At 31.8% G+C, this 19,523-nt stretch overlaps 1 protein-coding gene and 2 long non-coding RNA genes across 6 annotated transcripts in view; 2 read left to right on the forward strand and 1 right to left on the reverse strand.

Annotated features, from left to right (window-relative positions):
* The window catches only part of LOC136346297 (phosphatidylcholine:ceramide cholinephosphotransferase 2-like), a 36,581-nt gene that overhangs the window by 2,372 nt on the left and 14,686 nt on the right, over window positions 1–19,523 (forward strand). The window contains exons 1-2 of one of the 4 annotated variants that reach the window (XM_066295339.1): window positions 10,626–10,744; window positions 13,432–13,517. In XM_066295339.1, the coding sequence (XP_066151436.1) occupies window positions 13,459–13,517 (59 nt within the window). In that variant the 5' untranslated portion in view covers window positions 10,626–10,744; window positions 13,432–13,458. Of the gene's footprint in view, window positions 1–2,345; window positions 2,562–10,625; window positions 10,745–13,431; window positions 13,518–13,710; window positions 14,007–14,124; window positions 14,283–19,523 lie in introns of those variants that run through there. The other 3 variants (XM_066295335.1, XM_066295338.1, XM_066295340.1) reach the window with 3 other exon arrangements.
* LOC136346301 (uncharacterized) lies at window positions 3,883–4,578 on the forward strand. The gene is made up of 2 exons (XR_010733276.1): window positions 3,883–4,212; window positions 4,265–4,578. It is a non-coding gene; the product is annotated as an uncharacterized lncRNA (long non-coding RNA).
* Window positions 4,830–13,218, reverse strand: LOC136346300 (uncharacterized). The gene is made up of 3 exons (XR_010733275.1): window positions 11,899–13,218; window positions 10,696–10,780; window positions 4,830–10,635 (listed from the first exon to the last, which is right to left on the reverse strand). It is a non-coding gene; the product is annotated as an uncharacterized lncRNA (long non-coding RNA).

Genomic DNA, 19,523 nt, shown 5'->3' on the forward strand with positions numbered 1-19,523 from the left:
AACACACCTCTAAATTGTGCTTTAGCATGTCGTATAAGTAAATTAAAGATCGTTCCTGGAAATCTGAATTTCAGTGTTGATCGTCTAATCGATTTTCTTAGAACAAACATCGCGTGTTCTTTACGAAACATTGCCAAAAAGAAAAAACCTTATTTCTAATGATCGATTCAACCCATAGCTTGCATTATTAAGTGAAAGGAAGCTCCCTTTTTGTTATCTTTTCAGGTTTGATAAGTTTTTGGATTGTTTTGAAGGTGCGCGAATTGTTTTTCTATCCAGAAAAGTTAAAAGATAATTTGTAGCTTAGCGGTCATTTACAATTCAAGGGTTAAGGTTACAGCTAGCAGTGGGTTGGACTTAGTTGTTTTATATAATTAATTCATAGATAGACTGGAATTCAGCTTCGAACAGGTGGCACCTAATTTATTGTGTTCACATTTGCATATCACAATTTGACTAATAATATAATAACGATACTTCGATAATTTCACATTTTGCATGCAACGACGATACCGTACTTTAATGTCAAGGCAAGTTTTGCACGAGCTTATCGATTTTATTCTAGAATGGGCAAGTTGATAATAAATAGAACACCTCGCTTTTATTCTATTTAAAATGTGTGGGGGTGAAGCCGAGCACTCAAGTTGGGTGTATTCATATTTTAATGTGTTGCGTATATTGAGATTACAATAATAGGGCGAAAAGTTCGTTTTGACAGCAAATGCTAGAGACATGTAACATGGGGATGGATTATTATTTAAGGATCTCATCTCGCGTCTCTAAATGTAGTCATGCGCATTGATAAATCATAATAATTAAGTAAGAACCGGTGCCAATTCCGTAGTAGTTGGTATTATTTATCTCCTTTTCACCTTTTACCCCACAAATTTCGATTTCGCAAAAAAGGCACTTTTCACATGCTTATTAAATGCGCCAAAGTGCAAGATTATTACTTTCAAAATTTCTGTCCCGCATGCTCCTTTTATCTGGATGGCTACAGATCAATTTTTTCTTTTTAGCTAAAGGACTTAAACCCTTTCAATTCGTTTTTTATTATTTAATAATTTCGCTTTCTATTCTCTAATCTACTGCCCGCGCCAATAATTTTAACTATTCTTTCCCTAAACATAGTTTGCTTTTAGTGGGAGGATTGTGTGCTTTTAAAATAGCTGCTGCAAGCCCTCAAATATTTTAAACACACGTGTGTCCTCTAATTCAATTACTCCTTATTTATTATTTTATTTTTAGATTTATCAATAATTGTGTGTGTTGTACTTCTAGTTTATTTATTCTTCTCTAATCGTAGTTCGATACACTGAAATACCAGGTTTTCATGATCTCGGTTTTAACGCTGGAAAATACAACTTCTTACACATATTCGATGATGTCTAAATATTTTCTCTAGTCCATTTTCTATGCTTCCGAATTCGGATTATCAAAGATTTTCTGTCCCTTCTTCTCCTCCAAATCTAGTCAATGCAATTAAAACGTGATTTCATCGCTCCAAAAATGTTAGTGTCACGTGGTTCGCTTTTATGGGGCAACGGTAAATTTCTTTAATGTTGAAACGAGAATGTGTTCTCTATTCCACTTTCTACGCACCTGATTTCAATTACCCGAATATTTCTTTTCTCTTTTCTAAACCTCGATAAGCACACCGACGTGTCGCGTTTTTACTTTGGGAATTTTAGCGGCGCCTCCAGTCCTTATGGGTAACTACAGGTTAAAACACAACTCAACTTGGGTGTTTTCAATTCACGACTTCATGAATCATAAAGCCCCACTTTGCATACCCCTGGTTTTCAACATAGTTAGATGGAACTTAGATTTCCATTTGAAACAGTGGCGTAGGTTTTTATATGAATTTAGGAATACTGTTGTATTTGACCAAATTAAATTCTTTAATTATGAATGACTATTTTTAACGTCCCTCGAGGGTCGAAGGGTGTCAAAAGTCTTATGTTGATCTTCGGCTCGTGCCGATTTTGCAGACAAAACGCACTGCCTATCCTGACCTAAATTCCTGATTACATGGATTAACGTACCTACACGAAAATCAATTACTAACCTATTGAAGCTGGTTTAAATATTTATTATTTTCTGTATTTTCGCAAATGGTTTTCATGCATAATAAATCTGCAACAATCGTAACGCTATCAACGTTTCCTCATTAGTATTACACAACACTTAGAGCTATTTTAAGAACGCTTTAACACCCTTTTCAAATCCGAATTTTCAATCCTTTCTTGAGCGCTATCCAAGACTAAAGCGAACGGGTAACTCTTTAAGAATTAATTGTAATTCTAATAAAATATGGATTCATCAATAAAATTATGTTCTTTAAGCGGATACGAAGGTGACGAAGAGTCAGGTGCCAGTTCCTGCAGTCTGCAACAATACACCAGCCCTTATAGAGAGATACGAGCCCTTCGATTAGAGACAGATCGTTGTGGCCTACCATGGACTACAGATACTTCTGAGAAGTTTATCGTTTGTGCCTTGCCTGACCACAATTTCAAATATATTGAAGATTTAAGGATTAGGAAGGATCCTATAACTCGGTAAGTTAAACCCTCAGTCCTTTTTCGAATACATTTTATAAAAATCCATTTACCATTGTGGGTTTATTGGCAGTGTACAAACAAAACCATTGTCCGGATCCGTCGGTTTTCTTAAGAGCTTGTAAAACTGTTTATTGATGCCAATTTCTGAGTAATAACTAATGCAAAAAATATGCTGGTCCTTTCATTTTAGGCATTTGTATACACAAAAACATTGGCACAATTCACCTTAAATGTCTTTTAAACAGGATTAGGACAAGCGCATTTTATTGATGGCTATAGTTACAATAGTACTGAAAAGCCCGACTTCTTTGAACATTTTTATTACTACCTAAATTTATACCTCCTTGCAGACAAGGATAACCATTTGTTAAATTAGGAGGTGTTACCAGGATATCAAAACGATGGCTGGAAGATCATTTAGTGAGCTCTCCTATCTTAAAGAACCTAGGAGAGGCACGATCGAAAACCAATTTAAAATTTTAGTTCCTAGTCGATAAATAACGAATCATTCCCCGCTCTATGTTTATAAAGTTTTCTCGTTTTTTTTTTTATAATCTGCCCTAGAACTCCTTCAATAACATTTTGCAACACTTACAAAAGACGAATTACGATTAAATTTAAAATTCGAACATAAAAAAGTTCCTCTAGAATGCAGTTGAAAAATGAATAAAAAATAGGCCCAATTATTGCTCTCTATTGGTCGTGACTCGACCACGACATCTTTTTTATGCAAATAAACTTTATGATATTATGATTCCATACCAAATTCGTACATTTTTAAATGGACCGGGAAGTAGAGTGCAGCTTTTCTTGATACGTCTCTGGATTGTACCCTTCTGCTGAAATTTGCCATCTATTAACTCAAATAATGGCTCATGCTGGGATTCATAGATAATTAACATTAATGCAAATGTTTCGAATGGAATAATCGATGCTTAAAAACTTAAAACCTAATTATGTGTCTGTTTCGGATATCTTCCACCTAAGTATAACAGGTAGTGTCAACGATGTAGTCATATTGAAGCGCTCAAATCTCAATAAGGCTATGTACAATTGTTTTTATCTTCGACACCATAAACTCCTTAAACACATTTTTAATAACTTTTGTCTTGCCACATGTCTCTATATCTTAAAATAAAAAAATGAATGGGGGTGCTCATTACCATTCCATCCCTGTACAAATCGGTCGAGAGAGAGAGAGAGAGAGAGAGGGAAGAGCATTCAATTCGTCAAACGCGAGCCACTAAATTTGGGTACTACCTAAACAAGGTATTTATTGCCCACCCTGAATTTTGACTAAGGAACGGAACAAATTGAAATACAGGTCATTTCGGCAAATTTGAGTACTTTCGGTTACTAAGTGGGGACCTTGTGCAAATCTAAAATTAGGATTTATGGTCATCCCTTGATTCCAACCTACCACTTTTGTCGTGTCTGCTGCCGTGAACGTTTGTGATATTCAAACCCGATTTCCATCTCACATTATGACAGTCATTAGATTGGATGGTGTCATCTACAAAAAACATCACGACTTGATGACCAACTCTGGAAGCGTGTTTTTGTGCAAAGTGCCTGGATGTTCTGTGAAAGTGATAATATACTACGAGAAACATGAAGTGCGGAAGGTCGGAAGACACAACCACATAAAGTGAAGTAAGACAATTACAGCTCGAGAAAGGTACATGATGGTAAATTTTAAGGGACAAGAAGCAAATGGTACAGCACCGAAAACTGTGATTTTGAAAAGAAGTTGCGTGCTTTGGGGCAGAAGTCGCACTATTTTAATTAGGAGCTATTTGGGAACTGGTGGATGTTATGGCGCCAAGAAAATGTTTAGTTTGTAACAAGGCCTTTATTTAAAAATTATTATTAAATAGTAGTTTTGCAGAAATGTACCTATCCTTCATGATTTACATTACTAATACTCTTGTAAATATTAATAATATTAAGAATAGTAATAAAATATAATTGTAATTTTAATTTTGTCTATTGAAATAAATGAATTATTAATTTTTATACGGAGCAGCTCTTTGATATTGACCATGACATCGCCATTGCCTTCGATATTGACCATTTTCCCCTATTAATCTTCACTGAATCAAATCAATGGCAATATGTGAGATTCAATGTATCATGTGATGGTTAATACTGATTTCAAAGACATTACTCCGTAGAGCCTATTTTTAGAGATTAAACATCATTAAACCACATACGAGTACAGCATGGCTCTAGATTATGTCTCCCACCCTCTCCTCCCGGCATTTTTATAAATTATAGTATTAATTTTCTTATTTTTTTCCCCATTAATAAACAAGTTTTTTAAAACTATTTATCTATAAAATTAAATTTGGATTATATTTTTCCAAATGTAGTTTTGAAACACATTTAATTTGGGGTGTTATATGACCAATGCTTCAATTTAAAAAAATCGGCCCTTTTGGCTTCCTGGTGATGTAAATATTTTGAGAATTCAAAAAACGTAAAAAAAAAAATATTTTTTGTCTTATTCAATGCTACTTTTGAATTGTAAGAGAATAATAATTTGTTAAAATTGACAGAGAGGGGGGGTGATAATTTAAAATCGCGCTGTATATTTCAAACCAGGATGATAATCTGGTTTTCAGGAACAATAACATTGTAATGGATGTTAAAACAGCAAATTCAGACACAACTTACGATGTAATTTATTTCACTGTTAAGTAATAATACACCTTGATCAAGCTATAAAATGAAGAAACTCCATTAACGAAGCGGACATCAACGCGACTATTCGGCCAAAAGGTATTTTAAACGTGTTACAGAGTTCTTAAATACTAACACCCAGACCTAAAACTCAGAGGCGTACTATGGCTAAAAGGTACTTATTGGCTAGTGCATTACCAATATCTGTAGAGCGGAACATTTAGATGAATAACAAAACTGGTCTTCTAATGGGGTGTTATTGTCAGACGCATTTAACGAACCTTGGCCTTGCTTAGATGCTATATATTCCAAAAACAAACGGGACAAATTTTATTATACAGGGTAACTGCATTTGGGATAGTCGGTGCTATAACCTTGCCATACGGAGTATATTACCTAAAAAGGTGGTAACGTTCATGGGCGTAACATAAGGGCACGTTACTATGTACCGGTAGTCCCACTTCCATTAAAAAAAAAAAAAAAAACAAGTTTAAGTGTTATCTCAAAAAGACAATATATATACCTTTCGATGTGACACAAGTCTCTCCGCCTCTAAATAAAATATGATAGTTAAAAACATAAACGATCTCGAGTGAATCCTGTGCAAATCGGCGTAAAGAAACCGAAGAGCAATAAATTCCGACAAATATGAGTCATAAAATTTGGGTACTACCTAACAACACATTTATAGCCACCCCTTGGTCAGGACCAAGCACTCTTGTTTAGTCAGCTTTCGACGTTTCTAACAGTCAAGTACTTTCTCCAGCTTATAAAATGATAATTTTTAAACTCAATGGTTTGAGGTACTTCAAGCGGCGTAACGTGAAATCTAATGGGAGAAGTGTGTTTTTGTGCAGTGTGCCTGGGTGTCCTGTGAAAATTATCACGTCCGTTAACAGATATGTGATAAAAAAGATCGGAAAACACTCCCATAGTATGTTAAGCAAGAAACACAATGCTCTAAAAAGGTCTGTGGTGCCAAAATTTAAAAAGAAACAGATTAGCATACCGAAGGTGGCTAAACTGAAGAAGCCGGAGGTCGAAGCGAGGTACAACTGTACACTATGCGAATATGATCAGAAGATGAGCGATTTCGGCAAAAGGTTGTACGATTTTGAAAAGCAGTTGCGAAATTTTGATCAGAAGTTATTCTACGTATTAAATGATATGTGCGAAAATAAGGAGAAGGTCGCAGGAAAATTGGACTATTGAAGCCGGGAGAGTGTTCAGTTTTGTATAAAAATATTTATTTAAAGACTCATATTAATTTTGCTAAAATGCACCTTTGCATATTTTACATTCCTAATATTTTTGGAAATATTGATAATTTTGTAAACTTAATATTAATTATTGAAATAAACTAGTTATAAAATTTTATTTGTAGTAAGTCTTAAATATTGACCATAAGACCACATTTTCTTCACTATTTACTTCTACTGGATCTCTATGTGCTTCTATTCAATCAAATTAATGGGAATATGTGAGATGCAATGTGGCATGTGATGTTCAATGTTTATTTCGTAAACTATAATTGTCTTTTAATTCTTTTCTTGACGCCCTTGGTCAAAGCCTAAAATTGCCCAACAAAAGAAAAAGAGTTTCTCATGACCTACAAATTTGTCTCAAAGCGCCTTTAGAATATCCACAAAGTTAGACGATAGCTGCGTTAAAGCGTCTTTTAAAATTCTAACTAAAATTTTAATTAAGCCCCATTGAATGATTTAAAACATCTTGTTTCAGACCGTTTTATTAAACCTACGGATAACCAACAAATCATTAACACTTTTGTAAACGTCCGATCGAAAAATCCCTTCAAAATCACCTTTTAAATATTAATGTTTCATCTCTAAAACTACCTTGGTGATCCATATAAATCCAAAAATTTGACTTTAATCAACTTAATGTGCTCAAAAATGTTTTTCTACCTAAACGAAACTTAATAGCTGCAAAAAAGTAATTTATGTAACTTATATGAATATTTCTATTTTAGATACAAAGAAACATTCAATATTTATAGATTAAAAAACAATGAGAAAAATACATCACAATTGAAAAAAAACCACCTATCTTGTTAAAATTCACTCAAAATCTCTGTAAAATTTCCTGCGCATGATTAGGTAACTTCAAAATTCATATCTATTTTAAACACCATTGTGTATCGTGAACGATCATTTTGAAATACTTCTAGCAATTTTTACAGGAATATAAAAATAATCTCAATAACCCATGTTTAGAAATTCCCTAGAATGAATAATTATTAAGAAAAAACTTTTCCCAAGAAAAAAGGTACGATATTGCAATAAGAAAAGGAGAAATATAGACAGTCAATAACCTACTTTTTTTAACAATTGATAGATATCTCAAAAAATCTAACACAGCACTTTTAGATTCAATTATTCTTTGGAAGATATGGTCAATGACAAATGGGCATTAAAATATCAACACTTTAAATCCTGATTTTACGCTTTAAATCACACAATTATTGGGCCAATAAGGCATTCTCTTAATAGATCAAATCAAAGTCCAAGGCAAAAGCTGACTGGCTAGAAACCTGATATCATTAAAAACAAATGTTTATCGCTAAACCGACATTTAGTATATTCTTTGTTAACTGAAAAGAGCTTACTATTGACCTGAATTCCATCACATTTTTGTCCAAAACGTCTTACATTACTCAAAGTGATAGTATCTCAATCAGTTCTATATACCTTTATCCGCGCACTTTGTCCCATAAAATTAGATTCGTATCTATCACTCATTAGTTTGTTTTTACTGAATGTATTCTACAACAAAGGTTAGGTATTAATGGATAGTTTAACACTCGAAGGTTATAAATATCTCTATCACTACTTCAAATCAAGTGGGTATATCGTTTGGATATGCGATATTCCGGAATGTCGTGTTAAAGTGACCACTTCTGTGGATGGAATAATGATAAAGAAAACTGGCAAACATGTGCATGTCCAGATGGGAAGGAGTGTTCCAGGACGATCATTACTAGCTGACTACAGAAGGAAGAAAGGGAAAGAGTTGACTGAAAGGGAGAAAATGTACAATATTAGAAAGCAAGCAGAAGCCGAAAAAAGAAAGTGCGATTTTGATCGAAAAATGAGGGAAACCATTTTGAGGGTGAATTTTTTGAATAAAATTTGTGATAGTGAATTTCGTGGAGATAATATGGATTAGTAACCGATTTATATACCTACATGTTACTTTATAGATTGTTTTGTATTTAATTAAATTGTTTTCACATTATTTACATATAATATTCTGAAATAGATAATACTTACCAATGCTATATTAATCTTTACTACAGTATATCCAAAAGATATCAAATCTGCATTTAAAATTGCATGGTGCATTAAATTATTTGTACCTTTAGATCATAATAAAGCAATTTAGTTCTTTTCTACGTGAGTTTATTTGGAATATTTGAATCATTGCTCATGAAAAAGTTTAAATAAATGTCGCAAAAACTCTTCGAGTACTTAAGAATACATTTAAAACAGTTTTAAGTTCTCATTTTAATAAAATCAATTGTTGTTCGCTATACATCTTTTAAAATTGGAGTCTGATTTGAGCTTATGTATATATTATGAAAAGTCGCTCTATTTTACCTATATATTATATTGATTCAAGAATCAGTACCATAAGAAGGAAAAGACCTCTTTATAGCAGTATTGAGTAATGATTTCAACATGTGATGAATGAACTAATAAATATTAATTACAACTGAAATTGACAAATAATGAAAAAAAATTGTTTATTATTGCAAATTCTTGATTGAATGGTGACTACAATTTGTATATGAGATTTTAAGAATTAAAGGTAATCTATGCTGAAATCGAAAGTCCAATACTAAAATAGAATAAGAATTGTACTTTACGTTTAATTCATGTGTTGGCAATTTCACATTGCAAATGTTTTGATGCTTCCCAGAATCCAGAAACCCTGGAACTAAAGTGTTTAAGTAGTTTCGAAATTTCTGAACAAGTTTCTTTTGAAGATTTTTGAGATAAAAACTCCTTAAAGGTTTGTAAAAAACTCTCAGTTATGAGTTTTTTTAATTGTATTCATTTCCATTACTAATTATAATATCAAATATCCTATTTATTAAGTTTCATATAAAACATTTAAAAAAAACTGAGTTTGTTTCAGTAACAAATTCAAATTATGCACTAGGGAAAAAATAAGGAAATTGAAAATTACTAGGAGAGTTTAAACATGCATAAATATTTTGCGAAAAATAAAATTTCCATATGTTTCTCATAGTTTCAAATGTCTACTCAAAGATAACTAAAAAAAAATTAAAAATTCTAAAAAAATTGTATTATTTCTTGCTTCCGTATTAAACTAAAGTTTTCTTTATACATGTTAATACCAAATTAATTTTTATAAATGTCGATACCAACGCATATACTATAAAGATTTTTTAAACTGGAACCATAAGCTTATGAATGCCACAACACGAAAATTAATTAGGCAGAAGGAGGGATAAAGAATGTATTTAAAATATAGTTAAATGCAAGAATAAAATAATTAAACATTTTTAAATGTTGAAATAAAAGAAATTCCCTAAGGCGACAAATTCTTGATTGAATGGTGACTAGAAACTGCATTAGTAATTCTGTGAATAATGAACAATGTATGTTGACGAAAACCGACAATCCAATACCAATAGTGGATGGAAAGATAAAATGCTGAAAAATATACATATCGTAGGACTTATGCAAGTATTCCCAAATTCATTTTTAGTATAGAAAACCTTTAATCCAAAGACAAAAAATGCTTGAAAAATAAAAATAATAATTCTCATTGCCATAAATCCTTAGTAAAAATGGAAATATCAAATGTCTGTAATACCACATCAAATTTTCATCTGGTTCTAGCCTATATAAACCAATCTAGGTCCTTGGGTCCATTTATATATAGACCCTGCATGCATGTGTGTTCTCTTCCCTTTTCTACTATAATAATAAAATCCCAAAAATAGCCTTTATTTTCTATTCAGCTACATTGGTTTAAACCAAATTAGCCCCCATTACTGTGTTTACTCTCTCCCGTGTTGACGTCAGTGCCTATCGGAAATAACGTCATTTGTATCTTACCTACACGGAGGACCAAAAATCAAATCCGTGTATAAAAGACGTTTGGAAAAATATAGATATAAGAGCTTTTTCAACTTAATAAAATTGGCAAAATACACCAAGCACGCAACTTGTGCAAGAAACAAACCAATGAGTCACTATTGCTCTAACCTACGACACCCTATATCCGGACGCCGGGCCCCGGAGTATTTCAATGAACAAGATCATGCGCCTTGACCGGAAAATCTCCCCTTGAAAAGTCCGGTTTTCTCATTAAACCGGCTCCTACGTAGATCCAGGAGCTGGAACGATAAGAACTATAGATCTGGCAGTTAACAATAACATAATTGTTGTGAAGTTACCTGTTAAAGTTGATGTGAATAGTGCTGGAAGGGCCGCAATACTAGACAGGTAAGGGATTGTTTCTCGATTTTTATGGTGTTTATTCTAGAAAATTGGAGCAAATTTCAAATAATTTAAATAATTGGTGAAAAAATGAAGGTATAATCTATACACTAAAGGCAAAAACTTACAACCCTTATTCGGTCAATCTATTAAAAACCTCAATTAAGGGCTATTCCAGGTTGCGGCGTCAGTCTGACGTCAGTGTCTGGGATTTCTGATATCAACAGATTCTATATTGGTCAACGAATCAGTAATTTAGTAATTGAGTTTTATCAGCTTTAGTTCTACGATTTGTATAAGGTTTGCGTTAGGAATCTAAACAATAATAAAATATCATGTTTACGATATTTCATTATTGTTTTTAATATTACTTGAAGAAATTACTTTTTAGAATACATAAACTTGAAAAAATGCCAAAGGAAAAATAATTATCTTTTGAAGTCTGATTTGCTTATAAGAGAATTTCGCCATATTTAGAACCACCCTGTATATCTAAGCTGTTTAAAAGGACGAAATTGTTGATATTTTCAAGAAAAGCGAAACGTCATAAAAGAGAATTAAAGCTGCGTGCATGTGTATCAAAAAGTGATTTTGGTTTTATTTTCTTTGGTACACTGTGGAAAAAATAAAATAAAAATTCAAGGTATCCAGTTTTTTTCTTGAAAGTTTGAAGTGACTATTGAAATTTACACAATTATCATGTCAAACGTCTTTAATTGGAACATACTGAATAATTTAAGCAAAAACAAATTACCGACTGAAAACTACTGATTGAAATTTGCATATTTAATAATGGCTTAAGTAAATATTTTTCCTTAGTTTTGAACCTTTGTTGTTCTGATTTGCATACTTCTCCGCCTCTTAAATCAATTTTTTTTCACCGTAACGCAAACGAAAACCTTGAACTCATATAAATTTAATTATGAAATATTTTTTGTGGGTTTACCGAATAAATTGCCACTAACTCACCCAATTCCTTTAATAAAGCAGATAGATAACCAAGGCCAAATTGAGACATAAAATAATTTATTACAGCTGTTTGATTCGTTGAGAAACGAGACATTATATTCATCTACTTTGTGTATTGTTAGCAGCAAGTTATCCACTTTTCTGGATGGAAAATAATACTTTTTGTTTCTGTTAAGTGATCTTCTAATTACCTTTAAATCTGCTTTAAAGCCCTTTTTCGATTTTTCCCATTATTTTAGTTAGTATATAGTACAAGTCTATTAACTTGATTTTAATCATGAACATGTCCACTCTGGTGCCAAGAACACGTTTTTAATCATCCTTTTCACACGCCACGGCGGTCACAATAGTAGACACCCTCCCCAAATTTTAAACTAATCCATAGACTTACTGTCAAGACACCGTTTTGTGTGTGCTATTTACAAACATCAAGACAATTAATGAATAGCAAAATTTCCATGAATATGAATGAATGTTTATTAAATATCATGGGCACCATTATCTGCTCTGAGGAGTGAATGTGGTAATAATCAATATTTAACTAAATACGTCTCTGTATGTGTTGCTAATCTGACCCCAATTACCTCATTTCACCACTAGGATGAATAATCGTATTATTTCCGGATAAAACCTTTTTAAAAGTTAATCATTTTTGGGTTAATGTCTAACGCTTGTCCTTTATTATATGGAAAGGCTCCGAATTTCCTACATCTATTTATTGAGCTGTCTAGTTGGAGGCTCTAAATTTATGGTCTTCCATGTCGACTGCATATTTAAAGAGTCTAAGGAAAATTCAGGATGCATTGACATGGATTTCTTTGAATGGGTTTGGAAGGAAAAATGCCTAGTTGTGGTTCGAGATAAATTGGTGTTGAAATATGCATTAAAAATAAATAATAAAAGTGAACTCTGACTTGAAACTGAAGGAAAAAGAACCCTGATTAGAATATCTTAAAAGAAAACTTCTTCGAGAACGAAAAATTTAGAGATTTTGCTTTCAGTTTGCCTTTGTCCTGTTCAAAAAACGACTAATTTATATCGTTTCTCCGTCTCGTGAACATGAAATTATAGATAAAAAAAATTCACTTAAATTCTGACAAATATTCAAATGAAATATGTTTGACTGCTTACTAAGAAATTGTAATTCCGTTCCATTGTTCAGTAAGCGTTGATTCGACAGATATTTGCATCATTTTAAAATTAATTTATTTTGTTGATGTTTGCCCAGGACATTTTTCTGACTTCGGTTTGATCTTCAATATTTGAAATTTGCCCCATGTGTACGAGGTGTTCTTAATATTAATATTAAGATGACAAATACAAACAAACAGCTCAGAAATGCTGATAGAAACGTAGATTGAAAAAATCTTTAATTTTCAGATATAGAGTGTTGAGAAAATGAGTTTAAAAGATTTGTATAAGATTCGTCATATATCATCCATTTCATAACGACGTGGAGATTCGAAACGATTAAAAAAATCCAAAATTTTACAAAACACTTAAAATTCGTATTGAATCGAAAGCTTCAAGAAAGTATTAATGTTAACATCCTCTGCATCTGAGAAACAAGGACTTTTGTAATTTGCGATTCTAATAAAATAATTTTTTCGTATTTTTATTTGGATTTTTGGACGCCTTGTACATCCATTTTTTCTTGAAACTTAAGTAGTGTCTGCTGTTATTTTGTATCCTACCAACAATGCGAGTTTTTAATTCTTCTTCAGCTTGCTTGAAACTCCCGCATACGAAACATGAAACTACAACTGGTTGTTGTGGAAACTGGAGACAAATGGAGAAAAGCATTAATCAGGTAAGTGAGATTCTTCCTACTTACAGGAGGAACCTATTCTTGATAAAATTAAGAGTATACGCAAAATTTGTCATGATAATCAGTCTATGTAGACCAGATTGGTTTCTAATAAAATCACTGATAAGAACCCAGGAACTGTAATTCTAGACGCACGTCCCACATTAGTATCGCTGATATCTTTAGTACTTACCTCTACATATCAAAAGCAGGACATACGAGGAGAGTACCTACCTAACGGTGTCTGGTAAACGTTCTGGTTTAGTACTACATCGTATTTAATATAATATTTGATATAGTGTGTATAAATACTTAAGACAATTAGAAATAGTCAACGATGCCTCCTCTAAAGAAGTCCATCAGTGAAAGTGTCATTACCTCTCATATACACTCTGTAGTGTTCCCGAGATATGAAAGAAGTGTCAGTGAGGGTTTTGAAATCCCAAAAAGGACGTTGTATTCATTTGTTGGAGATGGATTCATATATCATGAGTGAGTGTAATACACAACAATTATTATCATCATGAAAAAATTACATGTTTGTTACGTTATTATCTCTCGCGATGACTAAATGGTAGAAATGAGCATCGCCTTAATTATTATCGTTTATAAAGAGCTTCTGGAAAAAGCTGTCTCATATATACACATAAGCACAAAGAGGTGTTTGTTTTAAATGTCTTAATTTTTAAATATTTTAGTCTGGTTTATTAAAGTGTAATCGTGAGCAATAATGGCGAGTAACGTCCAAGAAAGGGATAATTTAATTGGGTAAGTCTTTAAGCAGCACTCTGAACAGCGTATTCAATCGCCGCAAAACAACTGTTTATGTGTTAAAATGTCCTCATTATCTGAGAATAATAACTTGAAATGTGCGAAACAATAGTACGTAATATCATCGAGTTTAATATAAATAAACTGCCAGACGTCTGTTTCGTGTCAGATATGCAAAATATGTAGGAATTTGATTCAGCTTTAATATAAATTAATCGAACTGCTTCAATAATGCCAGAATCTATTTTTACCATAGAATAAACTTCGTCCATTGATAAAGGGAAAATTCTAATACATACTTCCATAAACTAACTAGATACTAATTTTTTCAGAGAAATTCATGATACGTTTTGCACAACGAAATATATTTTACGCGCAAGTTAACACTATAAAAAAACTTGAATGAATCAGATTCCCTTAAGTACGTACTTATTCCTCGGAACTATTTAATTCCGGCTTAAAAGGTATTTAATAAAATTTCGTACAACTGTTAACGTGAAAATCAGAAAGCCAGATAACCTTGCGAATGGGATTGGAAATAACGTTAGAATTTGCATTTGAATTATTCAAATAAGTCTAGTGCCAAATTATTGGAACATAATATTCTATTAGTAAGTTTGTAATACAAAAATCTTCAAAAATTCTCAATATGTCCAGGTATTTCTTTACGATCCCGAATATGTGAAAACCCTTAATACTTTAGATTTTTAGACTTTGAACAGCTCCCCTTCAAATAATATTTAAATTCGCAAATATTTATTAGATTACAGATTTGCATTCATCGAGTTTTAATATATATATATATATATTGATAAATTCTCCTAGAACGTATTTAAAGACCAGAATAGGAAACAGATGCGTGGATTCTCCAGATTTTAAAAATTATACATGCACGAGCTTGCCACTCAACAATATTTTTTTCGGAGATTTTAAAAATAATTTAAAAACAAACTAAACACTTGATATTTTGAAGTAATTCCTGTAATGTAATTCGCAACTTTATGAATAAATAGATATGTAAGTATCATGATCTAATATCTGGAGAAATATAAACATGACTCCAGTTCGCAAATTAATTTTTAAATACGTTTTATTAGCACTTTGTTGCAGACTACACCACTAATATTTACAGGAACTTAATGCCTGAAGGTTTTTTTTGGTTTCTCTAGGATAGACAAATACGATAACGGAAAAAAAAACAAAGGTGTGCTTAACTCGAATCAGCTTATCCCAAAGAACCGAATTTCAGTACCAAAGATTTATCTGCTTACCTTGAGATTATCAAATTGGTTTTCAAGAAATCAGGAATATACTAAATAACGTTTTTAAAAGCATCAAAAAATTTAGAGAGCTCCCCTAAAAACGCTCTATTTCTGAAAAATTTGATATATCTATAGATGAATCTAAACCTAGATATTACTAACCTGAACTAACTCAGTTTAGGGAGTTTTTAATTTGAAGATACTTCTACTAAATCTGATATTGTTGGACCGATTTCCAAATCACATAAGTTTTAGTATTTAATGATAAAAAATTAAAAACAGAATAAAAATAATTCATAAACAAAAATTATAATTTGATTTGTTCGTAACTTATGGTTGCTTTTTATTCATTTTGATAAATTAAAATAAATTCTACCGAAAGGGTATTTATTTTGCTTATGAACGAATGCATTCAACTATTCAAAGAAAGTTTCAATCATTAGAGTGTAAGTCTAATCATGTTTTAGTGAATTGAGTGTTATTATATTTTTAATTATATTTATTGCTAATGTATTAAAAACATTTGTTTATTTTTTTTACTTTAATTTATTCAATTTAATTTTTTTTTCATTTTCTTTTCGTATCATGCAATATCCAGGCTGAAGCTAAATATACACACATCTTTGCACAATATTATATTTCGCATTGCTCTCTAAAGATTATCCATATTTATTTTTAGATATGTAATATCTAGCAAACTTGGTTTTTGGCAGATTGCATCAATAAAAAAAATATCATAATATAAAAAAAATAATTGATAAAAATTTACAACGAATAACCACGATTTCTAATCATTTTATAAAGCCCAAAATGAAATGGATACTTCCTATTTTCTGCATATTTATTCTGAAACATTATTTATGCATACAATATCTATTGCAAAAACGCATTTAAGAACAATTCCCGATAATATTTTTACCGATAACCTTGTAGGCTCCATATTGAGGCGAATGTTTATAAATGTATATATTTCACGCCAACACAATAAAAATATATTTCTCTGTTAATGTTTTATCAGTGGTGTTGTGACGAGACGCAAATAGAAAGAAACACATGTTAAGTAGCTAAAATTCTCAGTGAACGCAGAGGAATTTAAGAAAATAAGAGAGTGGTTTATAATGAACAAATGGATTGAAAATTTTGTGAAAATCATCGTTTTACTTGCCTTAATAGCCTCGATCATAAACTAAATTTATATGAGAATCAGCATTATCAGTATGTAAATATATAGTAGTTCAAATTAATCATGGTTTAATTTTATACAGGAAATTGAGTTAGCAACAACATTGTGAGATTCCCATGCATAAGCAACTGTAATTGCCTCGGTTTTTACTGACTCATCAATCAGTATCACTCCCATAAGCACCCTCCCCATCCTGCGTCATCCCCTATCGAGCAATCAGCCCTGCAATCTTTTATAGGTGAAGAAAATGATAGCTAAAATTTATTATTGCAAAACATCGGTATGAACATACACAAAGGAATACTTACTTTTCCGACGGACAGAGCATCAAACTTTTACTTGTCAAATTTACAATACAGTGTTAGTTCTTGCCATGTTCTTAAGGTTTTCATGAAATTTTTCATACAAGATTCACTTTTGCTATAATAAGCTTTCTTGTACTACGCCACTATTTTTTTAGGAAAACATACTGGAAATTCCATATTTCTAACTTCCTAAGACCAAACTGCAAGTTTAAACTTCAAATCTTATTTAGGAATGGACAGTTGTTTATAGATATCAAAGTTTATGCTTTGATAATAGCATTTAGATTATACTCGTATAGATAGGATAACAAGTGAGACACGAATAATTCAAATAATCAAGAGCAAATTGAATTAAAGATCTATGTATGAACAATGATTTTTTAAACAGATTATGACTTTCACTATATCCTTAAAAAACCACGTTTTACTATTTGCGTTATATAGTTCAAACTAAAGCAATTTATAATTGAGCTCCCAGAAGACGACAAATTTTACAATTTCGATAACTCGAATGTTTCGAATGCACACTAAGTGGATTATCTTAATGAAAGAAAAGTATCCGAACGGATAAATCGAAGTTAAATGTAAAAGAAAAGAAGGATGCAAATAGAGAAAGAATTAAATTCAACGTACGAAACCCTTTACAAAAAAATTTACTGCTTTTGGTGTTAAATCTCTAATTTGCCACTGCTGGGCAAATGTTATCAAATTATATTTAGCCCCATCTACCCCGTATCATGTCCATCTTTTTTTATTCCATTATTATTCTATTCATCTATGTTCTAAGACAAAGACGAGAGCTGCTGCATTGATCCTATTACTCAACACACTAAAGTAGACTATGAATCAAGTTGCGGGCCGTCAATGTTTTATCTTCATTTAAGCGCGTGTGATAGAAAAGAATGGTTATATGTTACGTAGCAAGTATCACTGGTTTTAGCTCATAAGCACAGTTTCAGAAAATCACAGTTGAAAAATTTTAAACATAAAAATTGTCTTTGAATTTTTAAACATCGATTTGGAATGATTTTATTGATAATTTTTTAATTTTCGCAAGTGCTTATATAAAATTATTTTTCTAGAAAAACGCAATTATATAAAAAAAATGTCCAGAATGTAAAAATTTGAGTAAAAATTCCTAAAATAGTTTATCACTATGCTTTACTTTCTGTTGGGTGAAATCGCGAATTCAGTTCTATAATAGTGTAGTACCGGTTGTTGATCAAGTACCACTATCATTTTCTGTGCTATTACAATTGCACAAATTTCGCAATATGAGTATTTCAAACGCGAATGTTTGTGACAATTTAAGTAACACCGAATACGGTTATTTAGTTTTGCAGTAATTGCACTTTCTCATATTCTTCATGGGAACAGGTGCATCGATATGCATATTATCAATGGTTTAAGGGTCACCGAAAGTAAAAAGCTCCTTTGTTAAGTTGCTAAAAAGAAGTAATAATATGAGAGAGATCATTTTAATAACTCAATAATTATCGATAAGTGAAATCAATGAGTTATCATTAATTGTACACATTGTTTATAAATTCATGGATGATTAATACATATTTCAATCACTTGTTTCCCCAAAATTTGTTAGCAATCTTCGCAGAGATTTTCGTGTAATAACGAACCATATTTCAAGGTCTTTTGGAAAATCTCATTTGAGTTTCACGTTAATTTCGAAGATTTAATGTAATTTTCCCGACATCAGACGTACCCTATGAGACGTCCAGTAGATCGGACTGTGATATTATGTAAAACTGACCTTCGCTAACAGCTTTATAAGTTGAATATGCATGTTTTCTCACCCTTCGTATTATGTGTTTTGATTCAAACTCGGCATAGCTGATACCTACAGTACGTAGTGTTAATTTACAATCCAACTGAACTTTATTGTTGAGCATTATTCAATTTATGAAACACCTTCTCTCTTGTAGATGGATAAAAGCCTTACTTCCAAATACGACATTGCAAATTTCAGGAGCAAATCAATATTTAAACACTTTGAAATCTTGCATATTACAGTGCCTTCCCCCATGTAAATTACAAAGTGGAAACTTTTGCTTTGAGTGTTTGGCATCAGTAAAACTGGAACAAGGGCTGAATTGAAAGTTCTGAATTTGAAACGAAGTCGAAAGCGTGATATAAATATAAAATATGTTCGCCTCTCTGTATAAGTATGGAGTTATTTTGAACAATAAGTAGGTATCTACCATACTATATTATTTTTAACGATGAAGCTCACAGAAACCAGAAATAAATAGAGAAATAAACAAGGCTATAAAAAGGAGAATTTCGAAATACCTTCATGTGCATATTATCGAATGTTACGACTTTACAATCAATCACATGAGAGATCTCCTTAATACACTTTTCTATAGCTTTTAACAGTCTTCAAGCGCAAAAAATATTGGGAAAATTATTGTCTCTTAATTTGGGGCATTAAAACTTAACTCTCTTACATAAAACCCCCTCTATGTATATT

The sequence above is a fragment of the Euwallacea fornicatus genome, chromosome 22 (genome assembly GCF_040115645.1).
Source record: "Euwallacea fornicatus isolate EFF26 chromosome 22, ASM4011564v1, whole genome shotgun sequence".
Classification (NCBI taxonomy): Eukaryota; Metazoa; Arthropoda; class Insecta; order Coleoptera; family Curculionidae; genus Euwallacea; species Euwallacea fornicatus.